The following is a 20840-nucleotide window of genomic DNA, read 5'->3' on the forward strand; positions in this document are numbered from 1 at the left end:
GTTTTAGTCAGACGTATTCTTTTAAAACATTTAGAATTATATAAAATAAACCACAAATAATGGAACGATACTTATATTCATCTTATCAACTATTTAGAATTATTTTCCCCAAGTAGTAATCGTCGTTTTGTTCAGAAACTATATTTTCAATTACTAAAAAAATTTTAAGTAGTAAAGATCAGTTTTAGTCAGGCGCAAAGCTTTACAATTTTTTGAATTATTTTTCCAAGTAGTAATTTTGTGTTTGGTCAGACAATATATTTTTAATTCCTAAAAAACATATTAAGTAGTAAAGATAATTTTTAGTCAGGCACAATTTTGTACAATTTTTGCAATTATTTTCCCAAGTAGTAATTTTGTGTTTGGTCAGACAATATATTTTTAATTCCTAAAAAATATATTAAGCAGTAAAGATAATTTTTAGTCAGGCACAATTGTGTAGAATTTTTTGAATTATTTTTCCAAGTAGTAATTTTGTGTTTGGTCAGACAATATATTTTTAATTCCTAAAAACATATTAAGTAGTAAAGATCATTTTTAGTCAGGCACAATTTTGTACAATTTTTGCAATTATTTCTCCAAGTAGTAATTTTTAGCTTTGGTCAGACAGTTAATTTCAATTCTCCAAAACATTATTAAGTAGTAAAGGTCAGTGTTAGTCAGACACAATGCTTGAAAATATTTGCAATTACTTTTCCAAGTAGTAAGTGCCGTCTTTGGTCAGACAGTGTATATTAAATTCTCCAAAACATTACTAAGTAGTAAATGTCAATTTTAGTCAGATGCAAAGTTTTACAATTTTTGAAATTATCTTCCCAAGTAGTAATTTTTGTTTTTAGTCAGACAATATATTTTTAATTCCTAAAAGTATATCAAGTAGTAAAAATCGGTTTTAGTCAGGCGCAACGCTTTACAATTTTGGCAGTTATTTTTTCAAGTAGTAATTGTCGTCTTTGGTCAGACATTATATTTTCAGTTCCTTAAAAATAATAAGTAGTATAGATCAGTTTTAGTCGGGCGCAATGCAATTATTTTTCCTAGTAATTTTTAGCCTTTGGTATTTAAAATTTTCCAAAACATTACTAAGTAGTAAAGGTCAATTTTAGTCAGACGCAAAGCTTTACAATTTTTGAAATTATTTTCCCAAGTAGTAATTTTTGTTTCTGGTCAGACAATATATTTTTAATTCCTAAAAAACATATTAAGTAGTAAAGATCGGTTTCAGTCAGGCGCAACGCTTTACAATTTTGGCAGTTATTTTTTCAAGTAGTAATTGTCGTCATTGGTCAGACATTATATTTTCAGTTCCTTAAAAATATTAAGTAGTATAGATCAGTTTTAGTCGGACGCAATGCAATTATTTTTCCTTGTAATTTTTAGCCTTTGGTATTTAAAATTTTCCAAAACAATACTAAGTAGTAAAAGTCAATTTTAGTCAGACGCAACACTACCAAAATTTGACCAATTTTTAATAAAAGTAGTAAAAGTGAGTTTTAGTCAGACCCTCAAAAAAAACAATTTTTTCTTCCTTTTCTCTTTTCAAAAAATATATAAAAAAAAATTTCTTTTTAAAAATTTTATCTCCTCTTTTTCATTGTTTATTTTATGCAAGAATGGCAAATAGAAAAATTTATTTCACAATATATTTTTTCATTAAACGCAAATTCCCTTATGGATAAAAATGAAATTCATTTCGAGAAAAGGATATATATTCGAGTATAGCATAAAGGGAACATAAAGGAAATCTTTGTTGAAAACTAGTACCAGATTTCTTCTTCTCCATCTCTTGTGACTTTATATATATATATATATATATATATATATATATATACAATTTTCTTCAATCCTTGCACATGTTATTCACTTTACTCAAGGGTTTGACTTTAACATGAATCGCAGACGTCCTTCAAAGTGCTCTTTGTGCTATAAATGCAACCAATTGCCTCGAATGAAATAGATATACATATATATAAGAATAATCGTTTCCATTTTGAAGAAACGAATAGAAAATCTAACTTCTTGCATTTGAGCCAATATAAAGATCATCGATAAGAATATTTTTCTTTTTATTACAAATATAGATTGTAACAGAAAAATGTTTTTCTTTTTCAGAAAATCGATATTCAAGAGGGAAAAAATTTTCACTTTAAATTAAAAAATTAATAAAAAATCATATTTTTCCATCTAAATATGAAATAATTTCTTTTCATTATTTTTTTAAATTATTTCAAATAATTACTATTTGAATCAATTTTGCTGAAATTGGAATTTCTTAAAAATATTAATTTTATAAAAAATTTTTATTGTTCTGAATATAAATCATTCGATAAAACTTAGGAAAAGACAGAATATATATTATCCAAAGTCTTATGCAACTTCTTAGTTGCCCCTGTGAATATATATAGATTTCAAGTTCCGTTCTCCATTGTTGGAAAATACGATTTCAAAATGGGAAACTAAGCTATATATATATATATATAAAATAAGTTGGAAGTGAAATCAAATATAATATTCTACTGGCGAATTAAACTGATTGGATGTAAACTGGAGGATTTTCAGTAAAGTAACAATTGAATATTATACCTATTTCCATATATTTGCATTAAAATTGTCGTCTTTTGGCCCCCTCAGGACTTGCAACCCTCTTTTGTTTGATCCTTAACAACCACTTGATATTTTCCCAATCCTTGCGAATTTCCAACAAAGTATAAAACCCTTTTTTGGATTCATTAAAGCTATACCAGACGCATCAATTTCCATATATTCAAAATTCTCTTTCTCTCTCTCTCTCTCTCTCTCTCTCTCTCTCTCTCTCTCTCTCTCTCTCTCTCTCTCTCTCATCTCGTCAATTTTGGGGCGAAAATAAAATTTTATATTTTGTGCATATCAGAATAAGTCAAAAAAATATAACAAACAAATTTGCAAATACCTGTTTGATAATATTTATTATTTTCCTATTTTTTATTTAATTATTTAATTATTTATTATAATCTTTTGAATAAAAGAAATTTATTATTTTATTTATATTTATTTTGAATAAATAAAATGACAATAGCCAATTCACAAAATTCTCGTAAAATAGTTTTCGTATTTTGAAGAGATTTTGACAAAAAAAAAATCGTGGGGAAAAAATATAAATTTGAAATATTATTATGATATATCACTAAAGAAACACGAGATGAGATGAATGCCTTGTTTGTTTCGGGAAATGACAAGTTTCCCTCCAACAAGCGTAAACTCGCGCAAATAAAACATGTTTCATCTTATTACTCGTTGCTATAGACTGCGCGCGTGCGACTTCACTTATCCATTTTTCGCGAAGAAAAATCATTTTTCAAATATTTCTGAGTCTGACATTTTTAAAATTTTTCATGCACTATGTTCGATTTGTCGTCACACACACATACACAATTTTTTTTGTCAAGAAAAAATAATCTCTAATGCATTTCTTATGGATATAGAAAATTTTCGCAATATATTTTTTTCAAAAAAATTTATAGATAAAAATAACAATAATAAAATAATAATAAAAATAACAATAATAAAATAATAATAAAAATAACAATAATAAAATAATAATAAAAATAACAATAATAAAATAATAATAAAAATAACAATAATAAAATAATAATAAAAATAACAATAATAAAATAATAAAGAAAATGAAAATAAAAAAAATAATGAAAATAATAATAAATATAAATAAAAATATTAACAAATAATAAAAAAAAGGGTTCTATAAAAAATACAATTTTTTTTCCCCATGTAAAAAAAAAATATTCAGTAAACGTTCAAACATTCATAACTGGATGATTTGAAAAGTCAATAAATTGTTTATTAGTATTCTATATTTCAGAGGTAAAAAAAAAAATAATAAAAGCTCATAAATGTGTATGCATTGAAGAACGTAAATTTTTAATTAAAAAAATAGAATTGAATTTTTCATTTTATTCAATATGGATAGACTTAAAAATTATTTTGGGGTTAGTTGGGGTAAATGGGGACAAAATCGCTATTTTTCACAAATTACCTAAGTTTCTTCCTTTAAAAGGTAATATTTGTGGGTTTATTTTTTTTAAGTTGTTATTTACATTCCCAGGATTAATTTTATGCAGCAGAAAAAAATTTAGATGAGCTTTAAACGCCTAAAACTGACTGTCCCCATTTACCCCAAGATTTAGAAAATTTCATAAAATTTGGGGTTAATGGGGACAGCATAGTTTCTAAGAAAGTTTTAAGAAAAAAGTTTCCTTTAGTATATTACTGTATTAAGGGATGAAAAAACTTGAAAAAAATTGTATTAGATATATAATAGTTGAACCAATTGATTTTTATTTTTTTTTATTTTAGTATTTTGTCTCGCATTTGAAAAAAACAGACTTAAAAATCATACCAAATTTTTTTTCTTATTCCTTATGACTCCCATAACAGAAATTCACTTGAATTTTTGATTTTTGTTAATTTGGTTAATAATGACAAGCTGTCCCCATTTACCCCAAAAATTTGAAAACTCAGGGTAAATAGGGACAGCTTGTCATTATTAACCAAATGGATAAAAATCAAAAATTCAAGTGAATTTCTGTTATGGGAGTCATAAGGAATAAGACAAAAATTTGGTATGATTTTTAAGTCTGTTTTCATTGAAATGCTCGACAAAATACTGAAACAGTTTGACTCTGATTTTCAAGTTTTTATGCATTGAGCGATAACTTTTTTTATCTTGCTGCCAATTGTCAAGATAAAAGCTTACAAAACCTCTTACAGCTGATCTGAGGTTAAAATATTGACGTTGAACTTAATTTTAAAACTGTAAATTAAGCTCCAAAACCTCTTTTCCCCATTTACCCCCTGTTCCCATTTATCCCAACTGAGCCTATATCGTTTTTAAAGAATATTTAATTGCTGTTAGGTAATTTTTTTCAAAAACAAAGGAATAAATTATTTTTTATACTTTATGTTGTTAAAAAATATTTAATCATTTTTAAAATAAAATATAATTTTTCCAATAAAAAAAAAAAAACTGATTTTGTAATGAAAAAAAAATGATTATTTTTTCAGATATGCGTTGGGTTATTTGTGGCTGCATTCTGATGGCAACGACGGTCCTTTCGTGTCGACAGAGTGAATTTCAGTGTGGAAATGGTGTGTGTGTCACTTTAAACAAAGTCTGCAACTTAGTGGATGATTGTGGTGATGGAACAGACGAGCCACGACAATGCACACGTGAGTAAACCTTCTTTTTCATTCCCTCACACTTTTTTTTTTCTTCTTTATTTTTTACTTGAGAATTCTTCACTTCAGCCAAACACAAAACGTAATAAAATTTCTCAAATATCTTGTTTTCATCTCTCTCTTTCTATTTTTTTCTTACAACTACTTGGGCAAATTTCTTATTAAATTTTATACAATATTATATAATATATATATATATATATATTTCAAACAAGAAAGTAATTTTATTATTTGTTTCTATACACTCAGAGAAATGGTATATTTGTCTCCGAGCCTACTAACTCATTTATTTGTTGCAAGTATATTTTATTTCATTGAAATAAAAAATTTATTTGAGGCAAAGAAAAATTTATTTGTGACAAATAAAACTTTTATTTACGCCAAATAAATAAGTTAGTAGGCTCTGAGACAATTATATACGTTTATTTAACTCAAATATATTTTATTTGCTTCAAATAAATCATTTCTCTGTGTGTAATTTTTTCTCATTTTATTAATATAATTATTTTTTTTATAAAATTATAAATAGAATTTATAAAATATATTATTTCATAACTACTATCTAATATTAGAAGAAAATGTACATAAATAAATAAATATTAGTATTACACTAAGGGAAATATTTTAAAGAAGAAGAAGAAGGAGAATGAAATTACGAATATTTAAAAAAGAATTTGAAAATACAATTTTCTGGAGAAATTAATATGAAAAAAAAATTAATAATAAAAAAATTGAAATAATTTAGAAAAGAAAAAATAAAAAAAATGTATAAAATAGAAGAAAACAAAATTTTTTAATAATAATGAGAAATAGTGAAGCTATACGTGTTTCTTTTTGCATATAATTATATGGGTAAACCAATGTCATTAGAGGCATGTGGTTGCAGGCAAATTACCTGAAATGCCATTTTCATCTATAAAATTATTCAGATTAAATGCCTGAATGATATTATGTATCAATTTAGTAGCAGTGTGTTACATATATATATATATATACAGATATTTTATATATGACCGTCAACAGAAAATCCATTTTGTATATATATTCAAATTAATAACAGTGGAGATTATAATTACAGTTAAATTTACCAAAAATTATAACGATGTTGATTATCAACACACAATTAAAATTATTGTGAAAAAATGATTTTGTTTTGTCTGACCGAAATTGACTTTTACTACTTATAAAAATTACAAGTAAAAAAAAATTAATTACACTATCTAATGTGAAAATTATTTGATTTTACAAAATTCTGTCTGACTAAAATTAACTTGCACTACTGATACTGAAAAAAATTTTTATGTTTTATTCAAACAATCGGTTGTTTGTATTAAAGAAACATTTATTTGTACTAAATAAATATTTATTTGTATTATATAAATATAATGCTTGTATTAAGAAAATATTTACTTGTATTCAGTAAATATTTACTTGTATTCAGTAAATATTTACTTGTATTAAATAAATATTTACTTTTATTCGGTAAATATTTTCTCCCTGTTCTTTTTTTCAAAAATTGGCAAAAAATAAATCGGCAAAGAATGTTTCTAAAATGGCAAAATACAAACATAAATAAAATATGCGAGTTGAATCATTTGGTATGCTTTTCGAATTCCATGGTTGAAGAGAAATGCATAGTTAGAGATAGTGTGTGAGATTCTGGCCGCGGGTAGAAAATGAACCCCCCTCCTTTACATATATATATATATAGTCGAGAATTTCTCTCTCTCTCTCTCTCTTTGTCTCTCTCTTGGTCTCGGTCGACTAAAATGTGTCTCAAAATACGAGGGTCGTTTCCGGGGGCTCCTACAATTTACTGAATACCCCAGGAGCCCATCAGCATCGTCTCTCGTGGCGTTTAATCTGCTGCAGGGGGTCTCTCATAGAAGGGGTTTCCCATAAGCAGCGATCCTCATCGTGGCATGTGAAATAAATGCCATGGGAGTGTAATTAACCAAAGTTACGATCCTCGCGCCCATTTTACACAAGTACAACCACTTGAGCTTCCGGGAACGCATGTAACTTCCCACATAGATGCATATTCTCATATATATATGTATATATATACATATAAGTGTCTACTTGGATTTCTACATGGATAGAAATTAATTACCGAGACGGCAAAACACTGTAGATCATTCGCATGCTACTGTTGACATCAGTTTATGTTGAATTCAACCAAAATCACAGTCTACATAAAATGTTTGTCCACATCACACTAGACGTACAATATTCTTTGCATTTTTATTTTCGCTTTCAAAATTCTTTCATTTTTATTTATTTTTAATTTTTATTTTATGTTTTATTTATTATTATATACACAGCGAAAAAAAATTTATTTGATTCAAACAATCGTTTATTTGTATTAAATAAACGTTTAATTGCATTAAATAAATATTCACTTATATTAAATAAATATTTGCTTCGCGCACAAAAAATCTTCATTTGGAACAGCGATAAGTTTCTCTGGAATAGTGATATATTTTCTAGAATAATGAAAAATTTCGCTGTTTTAGTGAAACATATCGCTGATCTAGGTGAAGATTTTTTTGCGTGTGATATTAAATAAATATTTATTTGTATTAAATAAATATTAGTTTGTATTTAGTAAATATTTACTTACAATATTCGAAAACAAAGTTTGAAACAACAAAATTTTGATTGAAACAGCCAAATAAATGTATTGCTATACAGTTAACCAAACTTTTGATTGAATCAACTAAAAGTTTAATTAGTTCAAGTGAATCAAACAAATTTTGTTTAAAGTAACCAAAAAGTTGCGTTAATACAAAAAAATGGTATATTTGGTTCAAGAAAAACTTTTCTCTGAGTGTATTAAAAAAATATTTAGATGTATTAAATATTTATTTGTACTAAATACACATTTATCTGTATTAAATATTTGTTTGTATTAAATGATTAAATAATATTTTTATTTTACTTTCACAGAAAATTAAAAGGCATTAAAATAAGCTGCAACGCTTATTATTTAAATCCAATTTTGCTTATTTTAATCCATTTTGGTATTAAAATAAGCAAAATTTGATTAAAATAATAAGCGTTGCAGCTTATTTTAATACCTTATAATTTTATGTGTTAAGTAGTAAAGATCATTTCGAGTCAGACAGAAAATTAAAAATATCTTTAGATATATAAGTAGTAAAAGTAACTTTTGTTCAGACATGACTTTTCGATATTTCTCCAATTCAGTAGTAAAAGACAAATTAAGGCAGACTGAAAAATTTTCGGTTTTTTTTAGTAGTAAAAGCCAGTTGTAGTCAGACTAAAAATTTTAGATTTCTTGAAATTGTAATTTATAACAATATCAGTGAATGTAAAGATTTACTAAATTTTGGCAAAAAAGAATTAATAAAAAAATGAAGAAAAAAGTTTGTTAAACATTAAAAAAAAGATTTTCGAAACGCAAATATTTGCAACTTGTTCATAAATTCTTTATAACTATATTCCCGTTGGAAAAAAAAATAAAAGAAATGAACTATATATCAAGTAAAGAAAAAGTTGCAAAAAACTTTTTTGTATATAAGCCACAGAATCTTATATCTTCTTTTGCTTCGACTCGTTCTTCTTCTTCTTCTTCTTCTTTTCCTTCCTTCTTTTTACATAAAATGGAGGATTTAAAAGTTACTCGAACTTAACTTTGATATCCTGTTTGAGAGAAGCCAATAAAGAATCAACCCAGTGAAGTAATTAATAATAATTATTAAGCCCTGAACGTAATTAAGAAAGAAAACGATGCCCGAGAAAAGTGAAGGAACATTTTCTTTACAAACAAAAAAATTGCCTAACTAGTCTTTATTCGTTTCTTTGGAAACTTTTAAACAATGTCTTTAATTTTTTTTTTTTTAGTTAACATCAACAAAAAAACTAAATTTCAAAACTCTCTTTTGTGAATAAAATAAAACTTCTGTAATTGTAAAATAATTTTACAATTAATTAAAAAATAATTAATTTTTTTTTAATAATTACCCTGTACAAGGTGATCAAAATTTATCGCACACCTCAAAAAAAAAAAATTCTAAATCGTCTTTTTCTATTTTTACAATAAAAAAAAATTTATTTGATTCAAATAATTGGTTACTTGACATCAAATAAATATTTTCTTAAACTATATAATTTTTATTAGAATTAAATTTTATTTGTTTCAAATACAGAAATTATTGGTTCATTTGATTTAAATAAAAATTATTTGATATAAATAAATATTTATTTGATGTCAAGTAACCGATTATTTGAGTCAAATAAATTTTTTCTAATGTAAAAACCGAAAAAAAATTTAGAAAACCATTTTTTTTTGGGGGGGGGGATATATTTTGATCACACTGTACATAAAAAACAGTATCGTTTCATTTGACATATTGAAAGAAAAATGTCTTTCAATATAAACGAATGATTGAATATTTATCATAAAATTATGAGAAATAGGAAAAAAAAGAAGATTTCTTTTTGTTCTTTAGAAAAAGTTTTCTCAATTTCAAACTGGTGGTTTGGGGGGTCAAGCGAGTGAATCAAAATAGTTTGCACAAAATTACGAGCTTGTTTGCGAGCTTGATTCGTCGAAGTAAAGATTTATATTCGCGGAATTTCAATTCGCTCACCAGACTTCGATAATAAACGATTCGACTGGATATAAAGTATACAGAAAGTACGCCACCCTCCCCCTATTTTTTTATACTTTTACTCGTAAAAATACTTTTGACTTAATGTCAATAAATCCAAACCACTCTTTATCACTTAATTTTTTTAATTGAAAAAATTTTTTTGGTTATTATTTTTATTATTTTATTATTTTAAATGAAAAATTATTCCTTTTCAAAAATAAAAAATCAATGTGAGAGAAAACTTGAAATTTTTTTTCAACACTGAAAAAAATGTTGCCGAGAAATTCAACTACCATTACACTGAAAAAAAATTCTAGTTAGAATAACCAGAATTCTGGTTATTCTAACTAGAATTCTGGTTAAAGTATATTTAACATTATGATTCTGGTTAGGCTAACTAGAATTCTGGTTATTTTAAAAAGAATTCTAGTTAATGCAACTAGAATTCTGGTTAACTTAACTAGAAAGTAATGTTAAATATACCCTTACCAGAATTTTTTTTCAGTGTGGGTAGTTGACTAGAAAGTAGTTAAAATAACTACTTTTTTAGTTAATCTAATCATGTTGATGTAGTTAATGTAACTATTTTTAAAAGAAGTTAATAAGTAATAGTTGATTTTACGTAAATATGTAGTTAAAGTACAACTACAGATCGGTAGTAAAATTAACTTTCTTAAGGTAGTAAAAACAAGTGGAATTGTAGTCAACTGAAAATTTGAAGAGTAGTAAATCCAACTACTATTCACCAGTTATATGAAATGTAGTAAAAGGAATTATTTTCTTCAATTAATATAACTGCTTTTTGAGTAGTAAATTTTTTATTAATTTCTATGATTTTATAGACTTCAATAAAATTCTCGTTGTAGAATTAACAAGTCGTCTGTAATTAAAACTACTACTTTAAGTAGTAGATTTTTACTATTTTAATTAATTTGACAAACTTAAAAAGATTTTTGATGTAGAATTTACAAATCGTTTCCAGTTAAAACTACTACTTTAAGTAGTAGATTTTACTACTCAAAGTGGTACAATAGGCTTTAAGTATATTTTGGTTGTAGAATTAACAAATCCTTTGTGATTAAAACTACTACTTTAAGTAGTAATTTTTCATTATTTTAATTAATTCAATAAGCTTGAAAAACGTTTTTGATGTAAAATTTACAAATCGTTTCCAATTAAAACAACTACTTTCAGTAGTAGCTTTTACTACTTAAAGTGGTTCAATAGGCTTTAAAAAAATTTATGTCGTAGAATTAAAAAATCCTTTGCAATTAAAACTATCACTTTAAGTAGTAGATTTTACTGCACTATGCAATTAAACAACTTACAATATAATTAAAAGATGAAAAATTTACAAGTCAAAACTTAAAAAGAATAGTTATAGCAACTAATAAAAGTAGTAAAAATGACTACTTTAAATAGTTAAATTACCAATTGGACAAGCAGAAAGTAGTCTTCGAATAGTTTGCAGACTGTCGTAGCGAGCGTGCGTGGTTAGTCGGTTAAGGTATCGGATAGCGAGCGTTAGGGTCGAGTGTTCAATTCCCGTCGGTTAGAAATTTTCTCTGTTAGGTACATAATCGTTAGGGCATAAAATAAGCGTCAGTATAGAAGAGAGGATGAAAAAGTCAATTCTACTGATAATAAACAATTATAAATAAAAAATAATTTTATTTTCCTATTTTAGGTAGTAAAATCTACTACTTAAAGTACTAGTTTTAATTGCAAAAGATTTATTAATTCTACAAAAAAATGTTCTTAATAAAGCCTATTGAACCACTTTCAGTACTCTCTAAATCTGAATTAGTAAAAATGTTTACTAATTGAAATTAGTGACTCACTTTTTGCTTTAGAATTAGTTAAATTTTACTAATTGTTAGTAAAAGTTACTAATAATTAGTAAAATTTTACCAACTCAGAAGCAAAAAGTGAGTCACTAATTCAAATTAGTAAACATTTTAACTAATTCAGATTTAGAGAGTAGTATAGTTTACTACTTAAAGTAGTAGTTTCAATTGCAATATATTTATTAAATGTACTAAAAAAATGTTCTTAAATCCTATTGAACCACTTTAAGTAGTAAAATCTACACAGAAAATTAAAAGGCATTAAAATAAGCTGCAACGCTTATTATTTTAATCCAATTTTGCTTATTTTAATACCAAAATGGATTAAAATAATAAGCTTATTTTAATGCCTTTTAATTTTCTGTGTACTACTTACATCTTGAGTTGTTTTAACATTTTTAAATTAAGTTAATACAATCACAAAATGTCATTCTACACTGAAAAAAAATTCTGGTTAGGCTATATTTAACATTACTTTCTAGTTATGTTAACCAGAATTCTAGTTGAATTAACTAGAATTCTCGTTAAAATAACCAGAATTCTGGTTAACCTAACCAGAATCAAAATGTTAAATATACCCTAACCAGAATTCTGGTTATTCTAATTAGAATTCTGGTTATTCTAACTAGAATTTTTTTTCAGTGTACCAATTAAATTTTTTACTGGTTTAACTATTTTTATATAGTTAATAGAACCGTTTAAATTCAGTTGAGGACCTATTGTACTACTCAGAGGTAGTTAAAAAGTAGTAAAACCTACTACTTTTTTTTCAGTGAAGTAGTAAAAGACAATTTTAGGCAGACAGAATTTTGTTTTTATAAAAGAAATTGAACTGAAATGGAAATATTGTTTTCCACACAAATATGCTTTTAACCCAGTTTACTTTAAATTAGCTTTTAGATATATGCTTTAAATAAACATTTAATGTTTTCTCTTTGTTTGAGTAAATTTTTTTTGTTGCTATCTGATGAGAAGGAAGTGAATTTTATTGAATAGAGAAAAAAGTCGAAGGAATCTAGGTAAGAGATTGTGCTATTTTTTTTTTTTTGGAGAGAGATCGTCATTTTAAGAGCAAATGGTTCCGTAGTAACTGGAAAAAGATAGAATGGAATTTTTTTTCCCCCATTTTTTTTTTTTTTTTTTTTTTTTTTTTGGTCGCGAGAGATGGAATATAGAGTTTGGGTGGATGGTTTGACCCAAATGCTGTCCGATTGGCATATCGCCAGTTTTGTGTGTCTGCCTATATAGCCCTCTCTTGGTTCCCTTTACAAGCCACGGCTTTTACTTATATTTTCGTACAGAGTGAGAGAGAGAGAGAGAGATATTCGATATCAATTTTCGAAAGTCGATAAATTAAACAGCCCGTCATTTCCGCAATCGGCTTCTCATTCATTCTGAGACTGACATTCTTCACAGGTTAAGATTTAATGCTCCTCTAAACTTTTTTAAATTTCGTATACCCTTCACTAAGCCCTTCTTCACATTTTATGGGTTCGATCTTTTTTAATAAAAATTAAGCTCTCTAATGAAGAAATTTTCTCTCTCGTATAAAATGAGAACACGTATAGAGAAAATAAAAAATAGAGAGAAACTTGAAACTAAATTTAATGAGAATAATAATAATCTAAAAAGTTTTGTATTACAAAAATGAAAATAGATAACCAAAAAAAAAATTCCAGGCGCTTAAATAATATCTAAATTTAATTTCTTAGAATTTTATACTTTTAGCCGAATTTTTGTTTATTATTTTCATTAATTCAGATGAAAATCTAATAAAGGAATATTAAAATAAAAACGAAAATATGATTTAGTGATTTTGCTTTTTCTGTCGAAAGTATAGATAAGAAAAAGGATAATCTTGAGATTTTTAGCTTGTCCTCTTGGCGAAGAACTTCAAGAGTCTTTAAAGAATTAGAAGCAAAAAAAAAGCGCATTGGCTTTTTTATTACTATTTTTCTCTCCTGTTAGGAGAATATTATAATAGAAAGTGAGGTAAAAAAAAAACGAAAAAAATGTAGATCTTAAACGAAAGTACATATATAGCTATACATTTCATATATATATATATATATATATATATATATATATACATTTAGTCAGGATTTTTTTCGCCCCAATTCTTTCCACCATTATTTTACCCCGAAACCCGTTATCGAGTCGGCTCAACTTCAACTTTCTTCTCTCGCTCTAAAAGTAATAATGGCCTCAGGAAAATTTACCTAAAAATTTGTTACCTCTATATAACACAATTTACCATCCAACTATATCCGTTAATATCAAATTGCTAATTAATTTCATTATTTCATTATAATATAAATTTCTCCCGCGTCTATCGAAATAATTATTCATTAACATTATACATATTAATTATTAAAACCTTATTAAAAAATTTAATTATTCAATTAAAATTTTACTACATATTATTAAAATATTTAAATTAATTTTTTAAAATTAAATTATCACTTTATTTTCAGTTACTAATTAATGTTAAAATTTTTAAAATTTAATTTATCTTAATTGAATATTTATGAAATATATTTTTAATTAAAAATTTTATATATTGAAAAATAAAATTGATAATTCTCAAGTACTACATATATCATTTCGACTCTTTGAAATATATATTCCTCGTAACTTTTATATATATGGAGAAACGAAATAACATTCAAAGATATATTTGTACAAAGACCATTGAAAAAAAAAAAAAAATTCTTGAGAATCACAAGTTTCTAAAAGATATATTCAAACTGATTCCATATAAGCGCATCTCTTACTCGTATTTTCATAATAAAAAAAATCGACACCTTTCCATTCCTACGAGAATATTTTAGTCATTTCAAATTTGAGTATTGAAAAAAAAAATAATTTTTTTTTGAAAAACTAATTACAAAAACAAAATTTTTGAAAAAAAATATTGTTTTCTTTTATTATAAGTATATATTTAATTCTAAAACAAAATTCGGAACAAGAAAAAAAAATGTTCACGACCAATGCAGAGACGTGGATTTTGGAACAATTGCCAAACCTGTTTATATACAATCCTGTGGATTTTCCCGCAGTGCAGAAAACCGGCTGAAACTGAGCCTTTGGATTTGGTATTGCATGTGAAATATTTTAAACCGTTGGATACTCGCAAGTTATATGATTCTGTTGTTCAACATTTTGCCGAGTCCATATATATTCCTTCTGTACTAGAGTTGGGCTTTAAAAAATATTGCATTACGCAAAATATATATATGTATATACACATTTTTTTTATATCTATCTATAAAAACAGTTTCTCTGCTGTTTTTACAATTTTTACGATTTTCCCAAACTGTTATATGGAAATTTATTATCAAGTTTTTAAAATGTCATTATCATGATATTGAAATTATTTTTTTTATGAACTTCACATTTTTATGTAGAGCGAAAATTTTAAGTCAGAAAAAATTTTAGTTTTATTGTAAAGTGAAAAAAAATTTATTTGATTCAAATAATCGATAAATTAACTAGTAGCAAATAAATATTTTATTTGAATTAAATAATTTTTATTTTTATTAAATAACCTGTATTTGAACCAAAAATTTTCTGTATTTGAAACAAATAAAATTTAATTTGTGCTAAATACATTTTTTTTTATTTAAAACAAATATAAAGTTACAAAGCTCTGAGACAAATATAGTTTTATTTGTCACAAATAAACGCCAATAAAATATACTTCTAATATATAATTTAATATTCTTTCTCTACTAAATATTTATTTAGTACAAATAAACTTTATTTGGAACAATATAATTTTTGTATTTGAAACAAATACCATTTAATTGACTTAAATAATAATTATTTAATATAAATAAATATTTATACTTAATGTAAGTAAATATTTACTTAATACAAGCAAATATTTATTTAATGTAAGTAAATATTTACTTAATACAAGTAAATATTTATTTAATGTTTGTTTGAATCAAATAAATTTTTTTCAGTGTTTAGTAGTGCAAGTTAGTTTTAGGCAGACAGCATTTTGTAAAATCAGATAATTCTTTTACAGTTTTTTTTTGTCAATTTGTAATTTAGAGGAAAAAAAATAAATGGAAAAAATAAATTATTTTTTCTTTTTATATATATATATTAAAAAAAGATTGTTATCATTTTCTATCTAAAGTGTATATGTATATGTTTTAAAATCTGAAGGTCTTTGTAGTTTTTTGGAGTGGAATTTTATATTCGCTTTTGGCTTAGATCGCGACGCACAATTTGTATGTGTGTGTGTGGCAAGGGACGAGTGGTTTCTTTCAAACGCTTTTCACATTGCGTAGGAGGGTTGCCTCTATAATAAAGGGTGTGGAGAGAAAAGCGTATCCTTTTATATTGTCCTCATGTCCACAAAGTTGCTTCTTATTTCTTTTTTCAAAAAAAAAAAAAAATCGTTTCCTCCTCAGTCTTTCTTCACGCCTCTAAATAGAACATATTTTGTTAATATCTTTTAGAAAATATTTAAAATTATTCCAAATAACAAATATTTTAATTGAAAAAATAAATAACAAAAAAAGAGTTGATTTGAGTTCATTATAACAAAAAAACTATATTTTACTGTCGAAAATAAAATATCGTAATATCAGAAAGTGTAATTTTATATTGAATAGAAAAGAACTTTTGGATAATGGTTTTGGTGATCGATTCGCATGACAATGACAAGGCTCAACTGCACCTGAATTGCCTTCCACCCGAAAGGATCGTAAGGATCTTAATTTCCTGAAAGTTGAGACTTTGAATGAATCGTCGTCTTTGAGTAGTTTACAACGTTCCAAACATGGTTTGAGCTAATGGCGAGGCATTTGAAGGGAAATGAGAGAGAGAGAGAGAAGAGCGAGCGAGATTCTGCTGAGATAATGTGTGGGAAACTAGATGCTATATACAGATGAAAGTACTTTAACCATGAGATTGTCAAACGGAAATGCTGGTCTCAGAAAACGGCCAAACTATATGAATGGCCTTTTCATCATCTATACATATATATATATTTCCACCCACATTCATATATCAGAAATTAAAAATATATTCTAAATTTTAGAAATTATTAATTTAAAAATATTTAAAATTACATTTTTTAAAAATTTATTTTCATAGATTTTTCGTAAAACCATAAAATTTCCATAGACTTTCGATCAAATTTCCATTAAATTTCCATGGACATTCCATTGAGTTTACATGGAATTTTCAAATTTCCATGGAAAATTTTCCATTTTCCATTTTCCATTTTTAATTGAGTATCCAAAGGATACTCAATTAAATTTTCATGGAATTTACATCAATTTTCCAAGGAAATCCAAGAAAAAAATCATTTACTTTCCACGGAAATTCTAACTTTCCATGGACTTTCCATTAAGTTTCCAAGGAAATCCAAGAAAAGAATCATTTACTTTCCACGGAAATTCTAACTTTCCATGGACTTTCCATTAAATTTCCAAGGAAATCCAAGAAAAAAATGATTTACTTTCCACAGAAATTCTAACTTTCCATGAACTTTCCATTAAGTTTCCAAGGAAATCCAATTAAATTTCCATTTACTTTTCAGAGAAATTCTAACATTCCATGTACTTTCTATCAATTTTCCAAGGAAATTCAATTAAATTTTCATTTACTTTCCACAGTAATTCTAACTTTCCATGGATTTTCCATCAATTTAAAAAAAATCAATTAAATTTAACCCCTTGATAGTCCAGGGCCCATATGTGGCCAGAAAAAGTCGTGCCACCTTTGTGCAAGTGACCATATATGGCCATCGCAAAAAAATAATACTAAATTTAATTTGATTCGCCTGAAATTTGTTACTCGGGGGTTTTTGGGGTCGCTGAATCCAAATTTGAAGTCAGATTTCAAAAAAACAAAATGGCGGACCCAAAATGGCGACCATGAAAACTTAAAATTTATCAGATTTACATGAAACTCGTTGCTCAGGGGTTTTCGGGGTCTCTGATTACGAATCTGAGGTCGGTTTTTCAAAATTCAAAATGGCGGATCCAATATGGAAACCCAATATGGCGGATAATTTAAAAATTAATGCGTTTTGACCACAAATTGTTACTCCGGGGTTTTCGTAGTCGCTGAATTCGAATTTAAGGTCAGTTTTTCAAAATTCAAAATGGCGGATCCAATATGGCGGACAAATTTTTAAAAAATCAATTCGATTTGTCTGAAATTTGTTACTCGGGGGTTTTTGGGATCGCTGAATTCGAATTTGAGGTCGGTTTTTTGAAATTCAAAATAGCGGATCCAATATGGCGGACAAATTTTTAAATTTTTTTTTTAAATTTGTCCGCCATATTGGATCCGCCATTTTGAATTTTGAAAAACTGACCTCAAATTCGAATTCAGCGACCACAAAAACTCCTGAGTAACAAATTTCAGGCAAATCGGTTTGATTTTTTAAAAATTTGTCCGCCATATTGGATCCGCCATTTTGAATTTTGAAAAACTGACCTCAAATTTGAATTTAGCGACCCCAAAAACCCCCGAGTAACAAATTTCAGGCAAATTGGATTGATTTTTTAAAAATTTGTCCGCCATATTGGATCCGCCATTTTGAATTTTGAAAAACTGTCCTCAATATTGAATTCAGCGACCACAAAAACCTTAAATATGATGAAGTCATATTTTTTTGGAAACTTTTTTTTCGGACCGTTTTAGGCCCACCAGCGATTTTTAACTGGACTGCGAAGGGGTTAATCAATTTTAATTTTCATTCACTTTCCACAGAAATTATATTACATTTTTACGGAATTCCTATGGAAAGTCTATAGAAAATCAGAATTTCTTTGGAAAGTAAGTGGAAATTTCATTGAATTTCCTTGGAAAAAGGATGGAAAGTCCATGGAATGTGAGAATTTCCATGGAAAATAAATGGAAATTTCATTGAATTTCCTTGGAAAAAGGATGGAAAGTCCATGGAATGTGAGAATTTCCATGGAAAATAAATGGAAATTTAATTGAAGTTCCTTGGAAAATTGAAGGAAAGTCTATGGAATGTTAGAATTTCTGTTGGAAATTTAATTGAATTTCCTTGGAAAATTGATGGAAAGTCCATGGAAGTCCATACAAGTCATGCAATTCCTATGGAAATTCCATGGAAATTTTATGGAAATTACATGGAAACTTGGTGAAACATCCATGGAATTTCTGTATAAAATTTTCTTTGGAAATTCTTGAGGAAGTATAAATATTCTTTATTTACAAATAGAATATACTGAATTCTAGAATAAATTTCATTGTAATATGAAAATTAGTGTACAAAAGGATTTATTCTTATTTTTAGAATATTTGTTTTTAGAATTTATATTACCTCCCTTATATAATCATATATTTTGTCTGGGTAATAATAATAAAATTTTAATGTATTTTTGGCCTTTCTCAAAAAAAAAAATTCGCTTTTTTCTGATAAACCTTTTGAAGCCTTTTGAAACCTTATGACAATTTCATACTCTTGATTTCGAACGATACACGAACAAAGAAGCCAGTTAAAATCACGAGGAGTGCGTTTCCGATACACACGATTCGGCTTAATTTCTTTTTTTCTTCTCTTTTTTTCCCTCCATTCCCAACAATAATTCCATCTCCGATTCCAATTCTTAACTGGAAGACCTTTGCGAATTAATAGGATTAAAAAGGTGTTTGAAACAAATGTTTAATTCTTCCTCTTTTTTTAAAAAATAGAGATATATTTAAATAAACATTTATTTAAAATAAAACAATTATTTATTGAAAACAAATAAATATTTATTTAATACAAATAAATATTGATTTAAAACAAACAAATATTTATTTAAAACAAATAAGTATTTATTTAATACAAATAAATATTGATTTAAAACAAATAAATATTGATTTAAAACAAATAAATTTTTATTTCCATTGTATAACGCGAATTATTGCAATGTCATTTATCAAATTTATCGAATATATGTAAATTGAAAAAATTTTACAAATCCTTGGAGAATTTAATCGTATCTAAGAGACATATACTGACACACATTTTATGTTGTTAAGACACGTCGACATTGGACCAATATTGACGAAAGGTTGGTTTGTAGTCGTGCCGATACCAATATTGGCATGCCAATTATTGGCATCTACGTGCCAAACTTCCAGCCCCTGATGGACCATTACCGAGGCGGTATTATTGGTCTAATAATATTGATGTGTATATGTGACCTCCCAATATTCAACCAAATTATACTGCAATTATTAATTTAATATATATATATATATATAAAAATGCAATTTTACTTCTTTCGTTTCAATTTTTATTTATTTCAAAAATTAAATTCTTAATTATTATTTAATTTTAAAATCATAATTTTTATCAGCCCTGGAATAAAATTCTGAAATATATATATAAAATTATAAAATAAATGAGAGTTGTCAAAAAAAGGAAAAATAACCGTTACTGGTCATTATCAACACATATATATATGTATGTGTATTCACACCTGACGAATGACCTATTTCTATCACTAGATTCATTTTATCTCCCAAATATATATATAGATATATATGTCTATTAGTGAGCTTCTAACCAGCTTTGTTAGTGAATACCATTTTACTGCTCTTCCATATAATTAATATCCCGCCGTTGATGAGTTTTCGTCGAGCGTTGCTCTTCTATCGCACTTTTTATCCTCAAAAAGTCCTCTATATATATATATATATATATAAAACTACCGTAATACCTTGGTGACAAATGAACCTTTTCGTACTAGCACGTCCCAGAACAAATGGCTCACTTTCATCAAAGTCTTCATTTCCTATTTTCTACAATACTGGTAAATGTTCTATATTATTATATTTCGCTACTATTGCCACCACAAAAATTTAGAGCTCTTCAAAGTGAAGATTCCAGAACGAAAAAACATTTTCTAATACACCGGAAAAAATCAAAAAAATATTTCGTTCAAAAATTAAATTTTTATTTTATTTTTAATTTATTAATTAATAAATTAATTATATTATAATATTATATAATAATAATAATAATATTACATTATAATTATATATTATTAATTATTTATTTAATTTTAATTTATCTAAAAAAATACGATTTTTTTTCTTTATTTAATAATTATTATTATTATTATTCTAACAATTTTCTTGATAGAAAAAA

The 20840-nt window shown here is 26.1% G+C and overlaps 2 protein-coding genes across 2 annotated transcripts in view; one reads left to right on the forward strand and one right to left on the reverse strand.

The window, feature by feature from the left end:
* The window catches only part of LOC127288415 (uncharacterized), a 261749-nt gene that overhangs the window by 130878 nt on the left and 110031 nt on the right, over positions 1–20840 (reverse strand). The window lies entirely within an intron of this gene.
* LOC127288453 (uncharacterized) overlaps positions 1–20840 on the forward strand; it is a 138743-nt gene that overhangs the window by 91781 nt on the left and 26122 nt on the right. Inside the window, exon 5 of the mRNA XM_051315916.1 lies at positions 5059–5223. Within this exon, the coding sequence (XP_051171873.1) occupies positions 5059–5223 (165 nt within the window). The remainder of the gene's footprint in view (positions 1–5058; positions 5224–20840) is intronic.

This window comes from Leptopilina boulardi, unplaced genomic scaffold (genome assembly GCF_019393585.1).
Source record: "Leptopilina boulardi isolate dan_hultmark-lab unplaced genomic scaffold, ZJU_Lbou_2.1 LbouV2_386, whole genome shotgun sequence".
NCBI classification, from domain to species: domain Eukaryota; kingdom Metazoa; phylum Arthropoda; class Insecta; order Hymenoptera; family Figitidae; genus Leptopilina; species Leptopilina boulardi.